This window comes from Abramis brama, assembly GCF_963993115.1.
Source record: "Abramis brama genome assembly, chromosome: 19".
In the NCBI taxonomy this organism is placed as follows: domain Eukaryota; kingdom Metazoa; phylum Chordata; class Actinopteri; order Cypriniformes; family Leuciscidae; genus Abramis; species Abramis brama.
The window spans coordinates 29,985,891-30,004,553 of record NC_139981.1 but is presented as its reverse complement, the minus strand read 5'-3'; the positions used below and the strand labels follow the sequence as shown (position 1 = coordinate 30,004,553).

General features: G+C 36.5%; 1 protein-coding gene across 2 annotated transcripts in view; it reads left to right on the top strand.

The window, feature by feature from the left end:
• Positions 1–18,663, top strand: part of tjap1 (tight junction associated protein 1 (peripheral)) — a 110,022-nt gene that overhangs the window by 73,527 nt on the left and 17,832 nt on the right. For both annotated transcript variants that reach the window (XM_084093403.1, XM_084093402.1), the window contains exons 6-7: positions 161–322; positions 14,580–14,646. In XM_084093403.1, the coding sequence (XP_083949529.1) occupies positions 161–322; positions 14,580–14,646 (229 nt within the window). The remainder of the gene's footprint in view (positions 1–160; positions 323–14,579; positions 14,647–18,663) is intronic.

The following is an 18,663-nucleotide window of genomic DNA, read 5'->3' as shown; positions in this document are numbered from 1 at the left end:
GTATGGATATTAAAGAGTCTTTTACGCTAGTGTAGTGAAATGAGAAGCGTTGAAATGCATGAGAATGCTGTAGAGTGGTGTGAACTCTATCTGACTAACTGTTTCTCATGTCAATGGCTTGCGTTTGTCATGTCTTTCATTGCTCTGGCTTATTTTTCAGGATCCTGCAGCAGCAGAATGAAGACATCCGGCGCCGGCTGTCCCAGACCACTCATAAGATGGAGGCCATGGAGACGGAGTTCGAAACCAGTCGACATTACATGCAGGCCGAGTTGGGGCGAACCAGAGACGACCTGGAGAAAATGAGAGACAAGTTCAGAAGGTTAGTCATGCGGTGTACTCGCACTCCCACTTGTTTGTCCCACTGTTTGTTTGTTTGTTTGTTTTTTAAAGAAATGAATACTTTTATTCAGTAAGAATGCATTCAGTTTCAATCGAAAGTCACAAGCTAAGTTTCCATCCACTTGTCAATCGAATTATCTGAAGTTCGGTAAAAAAAAACTCATGCGAATAAAGCTGGTGAAAGTGTGTTTCCATCCAACGGCTTTAAAGCGAATAAAAACCTGTGCGTAATGACGTCACGATCAAATTGGTATATCAAATTGATTTGAGACATTTTAAGGTGTTTCCATTCATTTTCGCACTGAATCGCACAACATTCAAGCAAACATTTGCGAACAAAGTTTTGCTAGACAATGGATTTATACAAATAACGTTTCCATCAGCGTTTATCGCATAAGCCGTATATCGATCAAGATAAAATCCGATGAGACCGAACGCATTTCATTTGAGTCGATATTCATGAAATTCAATCGAATTTTACTGTTTCCATAAGGCATTTTTCATTCGATATCACTTAATTCGGATAAAAACGTGTGGATGGAAACATAGCTATTGTAAAGACTTGCGTTGTTACAAAAAACTTTTGAACTTTGTATTCATCAAAGAATCCTGATAAAGAACACCTCAGTTTCCACAAACATTAAGCAGCACAACTGTTTTCAACAATGATAATGATAATCATAAATGTTTCTTGAGCAGCAAATCTGCATATTAGAATGATTTCTGAAGGATCATGTGACACTGAAGACTGGAGTAATGATGCTGAAAATTCAGCTTTGCATTACATGGAATACATTACTTTTTAAAAAAAATATTCAAATAAAAAAACATTGTTCTACATTTCACAATTTGACTATTTTTACAGTATTTTTTATCAAATAAATGCAGCCTTAGTATGAACATAGGAAACTTATTTTGAAGGGTAGTGAATTATTTAAAATAAAGTGTGTAGCTGATAATTGGCTGCTGGTTAATCTCTTGACAGCCCTAGTATTTCCTTAAGTATATACATTATTTATTTATTAATTATAATTTTGGTAACCTTCTTGGTAACATGTGGCCCTGGCTGGTCTATAGGGCCTGTGTGTGGCACTGATCATGTGACCACAGGTTTCTAAAATAAACTCATTTGCCAGGTTTCCCCTGTTTTCTTTAAAAATTATGGTAGAAGCTACTTGCACACTGCAAATCTGAACTATCTGAAAGTTCAGATATTTATCTATATACATTTATTTATTTATCTATCTATATATATATATATATATATATATATATATATATAGTAGGGGTGTCCCCGACTATGGATTTTCATAGTCGAATCAGAATCGTCAAGTCTTGCCTATAGTCGACTAATAGTCGAATCATGTGTGTGGGGCTGGGGGCGGGGCTTTAACATTTCAAAGCCGCGATGTACAGAAAATCACACAAAGATATAGAAGAAAATGTATAAAAACATTTTGGATCAATAAAACTAAGAAATAACATAAATAACTCCAGAAAGGCCACACTGCAGACAGGATTTACATTTCACATGCAAATCAAATTAAATCGGCTAAATTACCTGTGCGAGCAAGCTCTAAGTACAGCACAACATCGATGCACCGAAAAAATAAACAGTTAATTACTAAATTAAATTAGAACAGAATATACCTTTCTAATAAATAAAAATACAAAACGAAATAAATCAGAATCAAGTCACAAGATGAGCAAATGTGTGCAAAATGCCTAATGTGCAGGGGAACATATATTCAAAGCACAAGCCACAAATAGTTTGATTAGATAACCCTCAACTTTGTCTTTTTAACTGCAGAAACAACAATAAATGCTAAACTGGAGTGGCAGTCTTTTTAGCTAAAAATGTTCACAGCATCCAAAAATCTAATTAGAACCGGCTGAAAAGTTTTGAAATCACTTGTACCCTACCTGATCGAGAGAACAAATCCAGTCTTTCACTCTGTCTGTGTCTGTTGGAGTCTTTTCCAATTGTGCACGCGGATAAAATACATTCTAAAACACTTAACGTGAAAAACGTTTAACGACTTAATCTCCTAAAATAGTTAAATTAAAATATCAAATTATGTAAAGAAAACGCTTTACTATAGGAGGAACGTATTGCGTTCATATTCTGGGTTCATCTGCTTATCTGCACATAGTATGGTTTCTTAATAAAGTGTGTACTGTGTACATTAATTAAGCCACGTTAAAGTGCCTTTTAAGCGTTTTAAAAGCTTTTTTCACGTTAAGCATTTTAGAATATCCCGTGGAAAACCAACTTGGCCGGCAGAAGTGCGATCATGGTTTTCCTGATGCTAAATCCAGCCTTGGAGAATATCCTTCCTGATGGTGTACATCCACACTTTAGCTTTTCTTATCCCAGACATTGTTAAAGATTTAAATCCTTGCGCCAAAAAAACGATAGTTCTATGTGAAATCAGACATTGAGCGCCCTCATATAGCCAAAGTGGCATGATAACACCTCTGCAAAGATTCGACCGTGAGATCGGTAGTCGAATCAGGCTCCTCCAATCGAAGCATCGAATGTTCGACTATTCGGGGTCATCCCTTATATATATATGTGTATATGTATATATGTGTATATGTATATATGTATATATATTTTTTAATATAAATATTTCTATTTTTTTTTTTATATATATATTTATATATATTTATACATTCTGAATCCGATCTGAATGTAGCCTTTGACGACAATGTGATTTTCTCAGCTTTTTGCAAAAATTTTTGCTTTTTTTAATAAAGCTTACCCACATTCAAGTGTTGATAAAAAAGAAAAGAATGCATGAAGCTAGAATAAAACGTTTTTTTAAATAATTTTTTTAAAGCAGAGGTTCTGTTCTTTCTTTTTATATATTTAATACAGATTTTATCGTTATTGGTATTGTTATTATTATATTACTTCGAGGTGTGCATTCTGCTTTATGAAGTATATTTGCCACAATTACAAGTTATTTTGATGATTCCATATCGCGATTCGATTAAGTGTGCAGCCCTACTTTAGATTTATTCATCCAACATTTTCCGTAACACATTCCACGTTATATTTTAAATTCCATTTGTATTCCGTCCATGTTTTTGGCATCGTGGAAATCTTAGGTCCCTAACACTTTATTTTCACTGACTGCAAAATGACAACAGTCTTCCATTATGAATCATCCATGTTCAGGAAAGAGGTGGATAAAATATCTTTCTTTCTGAAGTTGCAGGCGTAGATGAGGGAGAGAGATGAGACGAGACATGCAATGGACTGCAATCCATTTTTAATGATTATGATCAAAGCAGCCAAATTAATGAACTCTTTATAGCTGTATGAAGCTGGCAGGCATCACTTTAATCCACTGACTGGCGGCTGTAGAGTTACAGGACCCCTGCAGGGTCACTACAAAGAGCAGCAGGTTTGGCAATGCAAAGCATGCTGGTCAGGGAGGACGAGGGGACTGCAAACTTACCTAGATGTCAACCACATATATAAAACATAAGGAGAACCTCCTTTGTTGTCATGTGGGATTTCGAAGGGCAACACAGTTTACGCCTCACACAAGGCGAATCACATTTTTTTTAATTTTTTGGTTCCAATTCCACATAATGATTCCATTAACAATTCTTTCAGGATTTTTTCTCACATTTCAGACAGCAAGTTCACAACTCGCATAATACATGAATATTATTAACGGAGCCAAACAGCATGAAAGTCATTTGGTTCAACATTTTCTAGAAACTGTTCTTAATTCAACTTTTGGTTATTCAATCTGAGTAGGCCACAGCAATGTAATTGTGAATTGTTGTATTTGTTTAAGTTGTCAGTCAACCAAAAATTTTTGGTTTGAATTATTGCTAATATGTTAATTAAATTTGCTCAAAAAATGTTGCTCTGCCGTACCGTAAAAAAAAAAAAAACACTGTGCCTGACAGCGTAGTCTTCAAAAAAAAAAAAAAAAAAAAAAAAAAGGTTTTACCGGCAATCAAACAGCTTTATTGTCTGATGAATGCCTTGAGTTTTTGCCGGCTAATTAAGGACTGCATTTGAGACCCGTAAGTGACTGTAATGTGTTATTTTCATTACAGGTAAAGGAGGAGAACAGTGCCTGATTTTAATGAGCACAGGCTCGCTGTGAGGCTGTTTTGCAGTGTTTGTGTGAGGATTCAGTGGCACTGTATTGGCCAGTTCATCTCTGTTACTGTGTAACTGTTTTAATTGGCTAGACTGTTGCTTCTGACATGCAGACAGGCTGATTTCCGTGTGAACAATGGTGAAATATAGTACAGAACACTATAGATTTTGAAGAATGATTATGAAGACAAACTTTTTTTTCTTTGGAATTGTGTGCACTAATTATGGTCACATCTTTTCCTTTTTTTAAGGCCTGTTCACACTAACATGAATGTTCAGCGTTTTGCTGCTTATGAAAAATTTGGTTGCTTTTAGGATCTTGAAAAATATCTATAATTCGACACCACTTTCGATACTATGGGAAAAACTGCCATATACAGTGAGGAAAATAAGTATTTGAACACCCTGCTATTTTGCAAGTTCCTCTACTTCGAAATCATGGAGGGGTCTGAAATTGTCATCGTAGGTGCATGTCCACTGTGAGAGACATAATCTAAAAAAAAAAAATCCAGAAATCACAATGTATGATTTTTTTACTATTTATTTGTATGATACAGCTGCAAATAAGTATTTGAACACCTGAGAAAATCAATGTTAATATTTGGTACAGTAGCCTTTGTTTGCAGTTACAGAGGTCAAACATTTCCTGTAGTTTTTCACCAGGTTTGCACACACTGCAGGAGGGATTTTGGCCCACTCCTCCACACAGATCTTCTCTAGATCAGTCAGGTTTCTGGGCTGTCTCTGAGAAACACGGAGTTTGAGCTCCCTCCAAAGATTCTCTATTGGGTTTAGGTCTGGAGACTGGCTAGGCCACACCAGAACCTTGATATGCTTCTTACAGAGCCACTCCTTGGTTATCCTGGCTGTGTGCTTCGGGTCATTGTCATGTTGGAAGACCCAGCCTCAACCCATCTTCAATGCTCTAACTGAGGGAAGGAGGTTGTTCCCCAAAATGGCCCCGGTCATCCTCTCCTTAATACAGTGCAGTCGCCCTGTCCCATGTGCAGAAAAACACCCCCAAAGCATGATGCTACCACCCCCATGCTTCACAGTAGGGATGGTGTTCTTGGGATGGTACTCATCATTCTTCTTCCTCCAAACACGTTTAGTGGAATTATGACCAAAAAGTTCTATTTTGGTCTCATCTGACCACATCACTTTCTCCCATGACTCCTCTGGATCATCCAAATGGTCATTGGCAAACTTAAGACGGGCCTTGACATGTGCTGGTTTAAGCAGGGGAACCTTCCGTGCCATGCATGATTTCAAACCATGACGTCTTAGTGTATTACCAACAGTAACCTTGGAAACGGTGGTCCCAGCTCTTTTCAGGTCAATGACCAGCTCCTCCCGTGTAGTTCTGGGCTGATTTCTCACCTTTCTTAGGATCATTGAGACCCCACGAGGTGAGATCTTGCATGGAGCCCCAGTCCGAGGGAGATTGACAGTCATGTTTAGCTTCTTCCATTTTCTAATGATTGCTCCAACAGTGGACCTTTTTTCACCAAGCTGCTTGGCAATTTCCCCGCAGCCCTTTCCAGCCTTGTGGAGGTGTACAATTTTGTCTCTAGTGTCTTTGGACAGCTCTTTGGTCTTGGCCATGTTAGTAGTTGGATTCTTACTGATTGTATGGGGTGGACAGGTGTCTTTATGCAGCTAACGACCTCAAACAGGTGCATCTAATTTAGGATAATAAATGGAGTGGAGGTGGACATTTTAAAGGCAGACTAACAGGTCTTTGAGGGTCAGAATTCTAGCTGATAGACAGGTGTTCAAATACTTATTTGCAGCTGTATCATACAAATAAATAGTTAAAAAATCATATATTGTGATTTCTGAATTTTTTTTTTTAGATTATGTCTCTCACAGTGGACATGCACCTACGATGACAATTTCAGACCCCTCCATGATTTCCAAGTGGGAGAACTTGCAAAATAGCAGGGTGTTCAAATACTTATTTTCCTCACTGTATACCGCCATACAGATAATTTATTTCATAATTGTTTGATAATTTGGATAATTTTGTTGCAATAGCTTACACACTAGGGTTGTGCCGATAGACGATAGTATCGTGTATCGACGATAGACAGAGATATCGCCGATGGCAGATGCCTTTGACGATATCAATACGATAATTGGCTCGTTTTTCCATTAATGTATTAAATCATTATTATTATTATGAAGCTAGTATAGTTATTAAATTAATTAGGAACTACAATTATATTTGCCTTGCCTAAATTCATAGCGACATCACCACATAACCACACTTGCGCCATATCACGCGCGTATTAGGACTCGTCAAAGAAAATGTTTTTAAAACAGACAAAACAAAAACTACATCCCAAAACTAAATTTCATTGCAAGGTGATCCATTCACAAATTGTCAAGAGTGCTTTAACAGACGCATAATTTTTATACAGAGCCTAGATGAAGACGCGGCATCGTTGTTCGTCAGTATTTTGTTTCCATAGCACATTAACAAAATATTTAATGACACGAATAACACTAAAAACAATACAATTACAAAATATTAATTATAATAATAATATCAATAAAATGATATAGGCCGCCTAGGCCTAATAAAAGTCTTTAGTTCACGAAGCATCTGTGAAACTCTGCCATCTGTGAAAATCACAAGCAACTTCAAACTTGTTTAACAAGAAATATTCTTCTAATTTTTTCGCTGTCAATAATGTAAGTCCACAAGAGAAATATTAAGCCAGTAAATTAAGATAGTTGCTGTAGCCTACCGTTATCCACCGTCGACTCTGAGAGAACGTGCTGTTAATGCAGCGAAAGCTCAGTCCGTTTCTGCTTTCGTTTTCAGGGATTGAGCGCGTTTACATGCACGTTATTAACTCGATAATGCTGAATAAACTGACAATGCATGTGGTCATGTAAACGGATTAACCCGTTTTCCTTTATCAGAGTCAAGTCATAAGTTTAAGTCGGCGTATAACCGATCGACTTTTAGATTTTTGCCTCTGATTTCTCCTGGCATTTAAAACACCTGCGTTATTGAAGTGCGGTGCGCATGTGAAGTGCATCCAGACAGAGAGAGCACTGGTAGGAGGACATATATCGCAGACTCCGACTCTTTCTTGAATCAAGAAATTAAAACGTGTTCACATCTCGTCAAACAGTCAAAATGCTGCAGATCTGTAACGGCATGAGAGGATAATGTGTGTCCGTAAATTTCCCGCTGACATGTTGAAATACTCCGAGTCAGATACAAGAATGATTAGGATCTTTTTTTTACCTCACTATACCAGGAAATAACCTGATTTAGCCTATTAATAAACACTCCACCTTTGCTAGCAAAATAGAAAAAAGATTCTCATTTAAAACGAAGTAATAAAACAAGCAAATTGATGAGTAAATAAGCAAGTTAATAATCAAATAAGTAAGCCCCGCCCCCTCACGATAATATCGTGTATCGCCGATCTCACAGGCTGACGATAAGACGATATGAAAATGGAGCATATCGCGCAACCCTATTACACACAGCACAGGGAGGCTTAATTTGAATCATTGAACTACATTTTCATAAAAAAGACAAGTAAACAGTCAGTAATAAAATAAGAACAAATAAATTGCAAACAATATCACAAATAAATACAATAGAATAAAGAGACAAATGAAATAAACATGGCTTTAAGTTTTTCAGGTAGGGTCTAACAGTATATTCAGGTAAGAAAGTAATCAAATGTAAAATAACACTAGATAGTTTTCATTTTAAAAAGTAAATGCATATTAATGCTCTCAATTAAAGTTACAAAAATTATTCAGTCGATACTGCAATATGGGAGTATTAGAACAGTTTCAGATATTTCAGTATCAATACATATTGAAATTTAAATTAGTTTGGCTTATAGCTTTTGTTGTGGTATCAAAATTAGAATAAAAATATCGTGAAATTTCATTGATATCTAAAATGTTGGTGTCATAACCTTATTTATTTGAACGCAAGGTTACATGAGTCGAAAACAACGAAAAAAATTGCTGTTTTATTTTAATCATTTATTACTTTTTGGTGGTGATGCCAAATTTGAAACTCTGGAAAAAAATATTGGTAACACTTTATTTCAATAGTCCACTTTAGATAGAAAAACAAAAAGATCTGCACTCGTTTATAAATTATAAAAAATATAATAATTATGCAACAAAGTCAAGTCACCTTCATTTATATAGCGCTTTTAACAATATAGATTGTTTCAAAGCAGCTTTACAGTGATAATAGGAAATTATAGTTAAAGTTATTGTCCAGCTAAAGTTAGTTTTGATTGATTGATTCACTTCCGTTGCAAAGATCATTAGTTATTAACTTAGGGGCCGCTTACACGACACCGTTCTAACAGAAAACTCTTAACACGCTCCGGCCCGCTCATCAGCATAACAACAGTGCCTGGTGGCTCGAGAACGCAAACCAAGTTACCATCTACCATCCAAACGTCAAAAACGTGAACCTGTGAAAACGCTGACGGCGTGCACATGCGCATTACGTGTTTAGTCTATAGGTATGTGCGTTTGAATATATATGTGCGCAGGCGTGTAGTCTTTCTCTACAAATTGACCTCAACAAATGACTTGTCTGGCCTTAAAAATTCAGAATACAGAATTTTTTTTGCGCTTCCGCGTGTCCATGCGAACCGCAATTATTTTGACAGTGTTTTATCTGTACAGAGGTAAAGGGAAGGAGAAGGGGGCCTTCACAGGGGAGAGACTAGTTGACACTTCAGGACTGCGTTGTTGTCGGGTCCAGGCGCAGGTCCTTCATCAGATCAGGATATGGCTTGGATCCGGTGGACTGCAGTAAACCTCGGAAAAAACAAAAAGACTAATATTAGCGTAGAAGGCATTCGCCATGTCTGCTTCCCGGACAATGTTAGGAAGACTGTTCCAAAGTTTTGGTGCTAAATAGGAGAAGGATCTACCGCCAGCAGTCGATTTTGATATTCTAGGTATTATCAACTGGCCGGAATTTTGAGATTACAGTAGACGTGGAGGACTATAATGCGTTAAGAGCTCGCTCAAGTACTGCGGAGCTAAACCATTTAGTGCTTTGCAAGTAATCAGCAAAATTTAAAAATGTATACGATGTTTAATAGGGAGCCAATGCAGTGTTGACAGAACAGGGCTAATATGGTCATACTTCCTGGTTCTGGTAAGAACTCGAGCTGCTGCGTTTTGGACAAGCTTAGTTTGTTTATTAAGCGTGCAGGGCAACCACCCATAATAGCATTACAATAATTAGCCTTGAGGTCATGAACACATGAACTAATTGTTCCGCATTTGTCATTGAAAGCATATGACGTAATTTATATATATTAAATGCGGTTTTACAGATATTAGAAACGTGACTTTCAAATGAAAGATTGGTATCAAAGAGCACACCCAGGATCCTAACCGACGAAGTACGTCTGGATCATTAGTCCACTTTAGACAGTCATCAGAGTATTAGTAGACTGTCTGCTTAATATCTGCTAACACTTTATTTTGATTCTCCTCAACAGACATTCTACTGACTATAGATAACTTTGCAACTACATGTCAAATTATTCTACTAACCCTAACCCTAACAGTCTACTAATACTCAAGGAACTAACTGAGAGTTAGTTGACATGTAGTTGCTTATAGTTAGTAGAATGTCTGAAGTGGACTATCAAAATAACGTGTAATCAAATTATTAGTCGAAAAATAGTCGCAGACGTCACTTCGCACCTTGTTCGGACACATTGTTATCAGTTCAGTTTAAGATCAGCAGGTCTGAGTGCAGATTCTGATTATTTAATCTCATATCGGCCTGATATGCCCCTGATGGTCTGAGTGCAGTGCTTTGTGATTGAGTCGGTGTGTAATTTGGCTGCAATCATGCCACTTTATCTCCAATCAGGATGCATCCACGGCTTATATGCTTTTAGACGGCAGAGAGATTGAATTACCCAGCATTCCTTCCATCAGAAAAGTGTGGTGCTCACATTTGCTGCTCCATTTCCTCGCCTGCCACATCCGAAACCTGCATGCCAGCTCTCCGCAGATAATAGCCTAATTGGATCGTAATTGGTTGGTAATTCTGCAGCGTGGGCGTTTGAATGCGATCTCTGATCTAACGCTGTAACATTGTCACATGTGCTGTGGCGATTTGCACCCGGTGCTGGGGGCTCTTATAGATGTTTGTTTGTTTACTCAGTTTCCCATTTATTTCGTGTGTTTTACCGAATTTATTTAGCTTCCCCTCCTCTGTGATTCAGAGAGGTCATCAAGCAAAAGTAATTGCACACATTTTGCATTTCATCAGCACCGGCCGTCTGCAGCTAGAGTTTATGACTGCGCTCAGGGCAAATCACCACAGCTTGCTAAAATGAATTGATTAAATTCTAATTGTCATGAAGCGAGACAGTGAAAGTCCCCTATGATCTGCCAGGCAGTGAAACTGTATTGATCCAAAAGAGGGAAAGAGTGATTGAGACCTTGGTGTCCGCTGTAAACTGAAAGGCAGAACTTGGAGAAAATGTGTCATGCAGGCCAGATGACCTTTTGTAAGCATAAATTTTGTGTTTGAATTGATGTTTCCTACAAAAAGTTTTATGAACAGAAGCCTTTGAGCCTTGTGCTCAGTCTCAGTGTTGATTCAATGAAGATATAATATCAAAAGGTATCAACATCACCCCATGTAGCCCACAGCTCATTTCTTGGAGTTTTGGTCTTTAATACCCCTTAACCTTTGAAAAAAAATTGTGTAAATGATTCATATAAAACTTTCTCTCTTCCTTAATGCAATAAACATAAGTTTATGGGGGATATCCTGGCTGCCCTTTTCCATAGAATGAAAAAGGGTTGGGTCTGCCGAGCTCCAAATTGAAAAAAAAAAGAAAAAAAATAGTAGTATCATAACATCAGAATGCCTAATCATTTCAGTTATATGGAAAAGAGCGGTCAGGGTAGTTTTAGAAATAGAAAACACCCGTTTTGGGTGAAATATCACATTTTGTTTCCACATAAAAGTGGACATAATCTACTATATAGTATCCAAAAAGCACAATGTGAAATTAGTATGAAAAAAAATGCTCTGATGTTGTATTGATTTCACTAAGAATTGAACGATGAACACTTTTGGACAAATTTGGGCACAGTGAACAGTTTCTGCTGTCAGCTTAAGCATCTTTAAAGTCGAGATGAAACAAGTAGTGACAGTTCTTTTCTTTTGTATTGTGACATACTAGCCTGGATGCCAGCCGAACTTAGCCCCGCCCACAATCTTTTAGGTCGGGAAGTTCAGTCTGGACTCGATCCGTTGAGAAGCTATTATGCCCGAACAAAAATTGTTCAGACCAATCAAATTGTCAGGACGGGCTTTATACGATGATGGACAGATGATCAACAGTAACGTAATCATCCACGTCACCAAAGAGCGCTTGGGTTAAATTCGTTTACAACAAAGATGACTGCCGCTGGAGAATTGAGATTTCACGAGTTCACACTTACAAATAAGTCAGATAGAATAAATGCATATTTGGCGTGCTGTCCGAGGATAGGGCTCCGGGCTTGGTATTCGGCCCGAACCCAGAGTACTCCCCCCGTATTACAGGCTGTGGAAGGACAAGCCGAGAGTGATTGGAGAGATGCTGAAAACTGTCAAGGAATGTTAGGTGAATTGACAGTGAATAAATATATGCTTCCTCTCATGCTGATAGGGTAGACATGGTAATTGTTTGATGACAAGTTGATTGGATTGATTATTTGAACGTGCTCCTCCCAAACTTTGTTTATGAAACATCATGTGTAGATTCCGCCATCGCGTCTGTTATAGAAGATGTCGACAGCGCATTAATTTTAAAAGAGGAACAGAGAACCGCGATCAAGGCATTTGACGATCGGGAAAGATGAATGAAGAACATACGTCACTTACTCCGTTGCTCTGATTGGTTGTAGGTCTATCCAATTGAGTGCAGAGGCATTTTCCTTCCTGGTTTGGTTAAAACACGTCCCTTAATCACAGCCCAATGGAGCAGTATCAGACTCACATTCTGACTAGAATCTGAGTATGACGCCGTCAGGCTTGTGACATACATCCAAGTGTGATGAATTTTTGAAGTCCCAACCCCATTTTTTTTTCTTATATCCATTGGTTGTTGAAGTTGATTGGATTTTGAGTGTGGAATGTGGCCGTTGCACTCAAAAATAAATGCAAGCTTGCAGTCAATTGTAATAAAGCGCCATAGATCCGCATATATCACCAGAGAGAAGAGTTTCACCGGAGGTCGAGCTGTGACATTTTCATTAAGCATTTCATGTTCATGTTACAATCCAGAAGGGGGCGCGTGGTAATGCAACACTGTTTGCTAACAGCCGCAACAGGAAAAAGAGCAGAAGAAGAAGAGACGGTCTATGCACCAACCCAAAACAAGTGTTTTTTTTTTTTGTTTTTTTTTTTTTTTTTTTGAAAAAGTTTATTTGATCAATAATACAAATAAAAAAAAAAAAAACAATCAAATGATACAAATCGATATGTACAACAAAAAAAAGAAAAAAAAGAAGAAAATAAAATAAAAAAACATAAGAAAAAAAAAAAAAATGCGTCATTGTTCAAAAAGGAGTGGGAAGAAGCTAGCGCTTATTCAATCCCACCCCCTTGCCACACACAATTAACTACCTTGTATGATATTACAATATCTATGGATTAATAATTAATAGTATAACAATAACAGTTACACCATTAATAGACTATCAATTTAATAATAATGTATTTAATAATAATATTAATAAACATCAATATCATAAAAATTTCAATAACTAATCATTATCACTACCATTACCACAATAACTATAATTAGTATAATAACAATGATGACAACAATAATCAGTGAAAATCACAACCCCTCATTCATGTATCTTTCAAAGACCGTACTCTTATATGATGATTTAAAAGTGTTCAGATGATACACAAGAGCTTGCTAGTAGCCTATACGCAGAGTCTCGATTCATTTTTGTGACGCGCTCCAGAAAGCAGCAGAAGAACGTATCCTGTTTGTTTTCTTGATTTTACAAAAGCACGTTTTGTTTTGGTCACACTTAAGTTTAGGGTCCAGTTCTCACTATAAACTAGTTGTTTATTAGGATGCATATTACTAGTGTATTGGCTGTTTATTAGTACTTATACAGCCCATATTAATGCTTTATTCTGCATGATCATATTCTACATCCCTGAATCCTTCCCAATACCTAAACTTAACAACTACCTTACTGGCTATCAATTGTCATAGTTAATAGCGAGAATTGGACCCTAACAAAAATAGACCCTTTGCAATTTCTAATAATTACTCTTTAAATGCTCTTGTCTCTATAACCATAAATGGCAGAGTTTTTTAAGTTGTTTCCGCTGTTATAAAGAGACAAAAGCATTTGGCATTGTGCTGATTTGTGTCGTGGAAGTCCACTTGTATCGAACCGTGACCCCAAAACCAAGGTACATACTGAACTGTGACTTCTGTGTACCGTTACACCCCTAATATAAATGCACATTCATAAGTGTGTGAGGTAAAACAAACATACATTTTGGCGTTCTATACCAGATACTGTTGTATATGGGTTGGAAGTACTAAAATGAAAAGAAATAATGCCTTTTTCTTTTTATTTGCAATATATTTCATGCAACACAAAATCTGTCACTTTTTGGTTCAGAACACTTGCACAGAGGATAAGCTTAATGGCTTTTTGTGATGAAAATGTCTTTCAAGTGCTTTTTCTTTTCCTCTTCTGACCACTTGAGGATTTGATGACTTTAACATCAGTACAACTCTGTGTTGAAATATGAGGTCTTATTATTGCAATAACTTGTGTATGTTTTCTTCGGCTTGCCTTCACCTTCAGCTGAGATGAGCTCTAGTGTACATCATAGAGATGTAACGTTATCTCGTGTGCGATGCGACATGCGGTAACGTTTCCCAGCACGGCAGAGAAATCTTGTACAGTTTCCTGTGACCTTTGATGTCAATACCCACATATCCATATCAATCCCACACCATACCAGGATATATCATATAACATCAGGATATAGCTTTATACCCTGACAGTGACACACACTTGTTTTGTGTTCCCCCTACAGACTGCAGAACAGCTACACGGCGTCTCAGAGAGCAAATCAAGACCTGGAGGAGAAACTTCACGCCCTGGTAACCTTTACACTCCACTTCACTTTCCCTTTCGAAAGCCCTTTATCTTAAACACTGATGTCTTTAATTGCTGTTTAATTGTTTCGAGTGCCCTAATGACGCCACGCTCAGTCAGTTTGTCACAAGTATTATGAACCATAATTGAGGAACCTTTTACTTTGCTTCATTCTCCAGGGACTAACAAACAATTAACAGTATTCCTCATGCCACTCATGCATGCTGGAAGTTCATTTTCCACTGGGAAAATTGTTGTTGGAAAACAAGCATCAGTGATTGTGTTGCTTCGATTCGCTCTCGAGATAAAAACACCATCATTCTTGCGATGTGATTTAAATTGTTGCAGTCCTGCTACAAGCCCACTGTGAGCTTTGTTTACTCGCCAAATCTGACTCACTTTTAACTCTTTCTGAATGCTCTTTTTGTATCGTGCTTTCGTAGAGGAGCTGCGATAGGCAAATAATCGTGCCTTGGATGATCATAGACACTGGCCTTGTTTCTTCCCATTGCTTTCATCTCACTGCAGTGCAGTTAAAGGTCCCGTTCTTCGTGATCCCATGTTTCAAACTTTAGTTAGTGTGTAATGTTGTTGTTAGAGCATAAATAATATCTGTAAAATTATAAAGCTCAAAGTTCAATGCCAAGCGAGATATTTTATTTAACAGAAGTCGCCTACATCGAACGGCTCGTTTGGACTACATCCCTCTACTTCCTTCTTTAATGACGTCACTAGAACCGTTTTTTGACTAACCTCCGCCCACAGGAATGCTCCCTCAACTCTACCGAAATTCGTTTATGTACTTGCGCACTTCTTATAACTTACTGTGTTTACTCAGCTCTTACGGTGATTTTCTGAAGTAAAACTGACGCTTCATCTTTTGTGTGATTTACAATAAACTTTATTAAACTCATCAGTATATGTTTGATCATCATTCAGACAGCAGACTTGTAGGCTATTAATAAATAATGGATACATACAAGCAGATGACAAATACGTTATAATAACCGTAATTAAACTACTAAACTATACCTGTTTCATCTCTATACAGCACTCTGACTCTGTAGGCATTATTGTCCGACTCGAAATGAACACCGTTACTGAGAGTTTCTGATATTATCATCATTCCGTGAGATGAAATTATCCCGAGAGACTGAGCGCGAGCTCATGAAGCTCCGCCCCCTGGGTCGTCCAGCAGCAGCTTATTTGCATTTAAAGGGCACACACTAAAACAGCGCGTTTTTCTGAGCCCCAAAAAATGACAATTTAAACATGCTGTAAAAAATTATCTGTTGGGTATTTTGAGCTGAAACTTCACATACACACTCTGGGGACATCAGAGACTTATTTTACATCTTGTGAAAAGGGGCATAATACGGGACCTTTAATGTCGCCATGAAAAGTGCCCATTCTTATGTTTTATGGAATATTGCAACCAAAAATGAAAATTCTGTGATTACTCACACTCGTGACGTTCCAAACCCGTTAGACTTTCGTTCATCTTCGGAACACAAATGAAGATATTTTTGATGAAATCTGAGAACTTTCTGTCACCTCCATAATACGCAACTACCACTTTGATGCATTAAAAAGTTAATAAAGAGATCGTAAAAGGAATCCATATGAATTGAGCGGTTTAGTCCAAGTTTTTTGAAGGGCACGATCGCTTTATATGTAGAACAGATTTAATTTAGTTTTACGGGTTTGGAACGACACGAGGGTGAGTAATTAATGACAGAATTTTCATTTTTGGGTGAACTAACCCTTAAAATATAAGGCCTCTAAAAGGGTGTTTCGCAGCAAGGTCATAGAAGAAACATTTCTGGTTCCCCAACGAACCTTTCAGTGAACAGTTCTTAAGAGAACCATATTTCGTAGTGTGAAGAACATTTTTCCCCTATAAAGAACCCTTTGTGCAATGGAAAGTTTCTATGGATGGTAAAGGTTCTTCATGGAACCGTATATTTCAAATAAAAACCTTTATTTGAAATGTATAATACTTTTTCATATACCAATTATTTTTAAATTCACCTTAAATGTACAAAATATAGGAAAAAAGGAAAGGTTTTAATCGACATGATAATTAATTTTTTTTATTGACTATTCCTTTAAGTGGATTAAGGATTAGATTAGATTATGGTTTAGATTTTCAAGCATTGCTGTTAAATGTGCAATTTATTTGTGGATCAGTCAGGCATATTGCAGACAGAACTCGGCGTGTTTTGCATGATTTTTTTCCCATAAAATCTTTGTTTGGGTGAAATTTTTCTGTGCTTTAGAGCTCTACCAAACACAGACAAAGTAATTTTCAGAGAACAATCGAGAGAGAGAGAGAAAAATGAATAACATCAAAAGCTAAAGATTGAATAAATGTACAGATTTGTCCCTAAGCCTCTTTCCCTTCATAGAGTATAAAACAATTCCCACTGGATCTTCTAATACATCATAATAACCGTCATAAACTGCAGTCGTCGTGATTCAATTAGGATGAATGGGAGATAAAGATTATTTAAATGTGATTGCGCATCACAGAAACAGTGCGTCATGTGTTCAGTGAGATGCATTTATTAAAATATCTTTGAAAACTGCTGTTGGATTTCATGTTTTATTTAAACCGATATGAATCTAAATTTCCCCTCGACTCTGCCCTTTTCCAGTTTCGCTCAAATGAAAATTTAATCAAACATGCATCTATAATAAGTTATTTTAGGAATATTTGATCTCTCTTAGGTGGTCTACAAAATTATCTCTAGTAATTTAGCATGACTGGAAAAGTTCAGAATGATACACTCGCTCTTAATCACGTCTGATGACTCCATGCGTGTAAAGACGGCATTAGCTCACGATGATTTATTTTCATTTCCTTAGTTCTGCATGGTGAGATCTCATATCCATGAGCTCTGCATAAAGCTTTGTCAGTCACAGGTGAAACAGGTGGTGTTCTGCTCGGTAATCTCTCACAGGGATTATCCCAGCCGACCTGTTCCACCTCGTCGTTTCTCACCACAGGTGCTCTCAGGACATCAGCTCATCCAGAGCGCCGTGTTAGCATTCATCCCTCCAGATACACACAGCAAGAATGGGTTTAGATATATATATATATGTATCTCATTTCAGAAAGAGCATCATAAAATGAGCTTCTCTTGGTTGCTGATTGGTTAATACAGCGTATTCAATGATTGAAAAGAATTTTTACTATGATTGAACTTTTGTTTGCATTGAAGTGCACATTTTGTTTTCGTTCTTCTACATAGTGAATATTGTCTCAGCTGAAGTGGTTTTATATATATATATGTGTATATATGTATATATTTATGTATATATTTGTGTATATATATATATATATATATATATATATATATATATATATGTGTGTGTGTGTGTGTGTGTATATACATATAGACACACACACGTAATAACAGGCTATATGTATATACACACACACATGTAATAATAGGCTGTATATATACACACACACGTAATAATAGGCTATTATATATACGTACGTAATATATAGGCTATTATATATACGTACGTAATATATAGGCTATATATATATATATATATATATATATATATATATATATATATATATATATATATATATATATATATATATATATATATATATATATATATATATTCTTTTTTTAGTTTTCATTTAAGTTTTAGTAATTTTGTGTGCTTTTGTTATTTTTATTCGTTTTTGTTAATGCATTAACTGACAATAAGCAATATATTTGATACAGTATTTATTGATCTTTGTTAATGTTAGTTAATAAAAATATAACTGTTCATTGTTCATGTTAGCTCTAGTAAATTATATTAACAGATACAACTTCTGAGTTTAATGTGTTAGTAAATGTTGAAATGTTTATTAACTAAGATGAATAAATCCCATACAAATAGTTTCCGATGTTTGTTTGTGTTATCTAATTTTAACATATGCAACCTAATGTAAAGTGTTACTGTTTTTAAATATTTCTATTTAGCTTTAATTTATTTTTATTTCAGTTTTAATT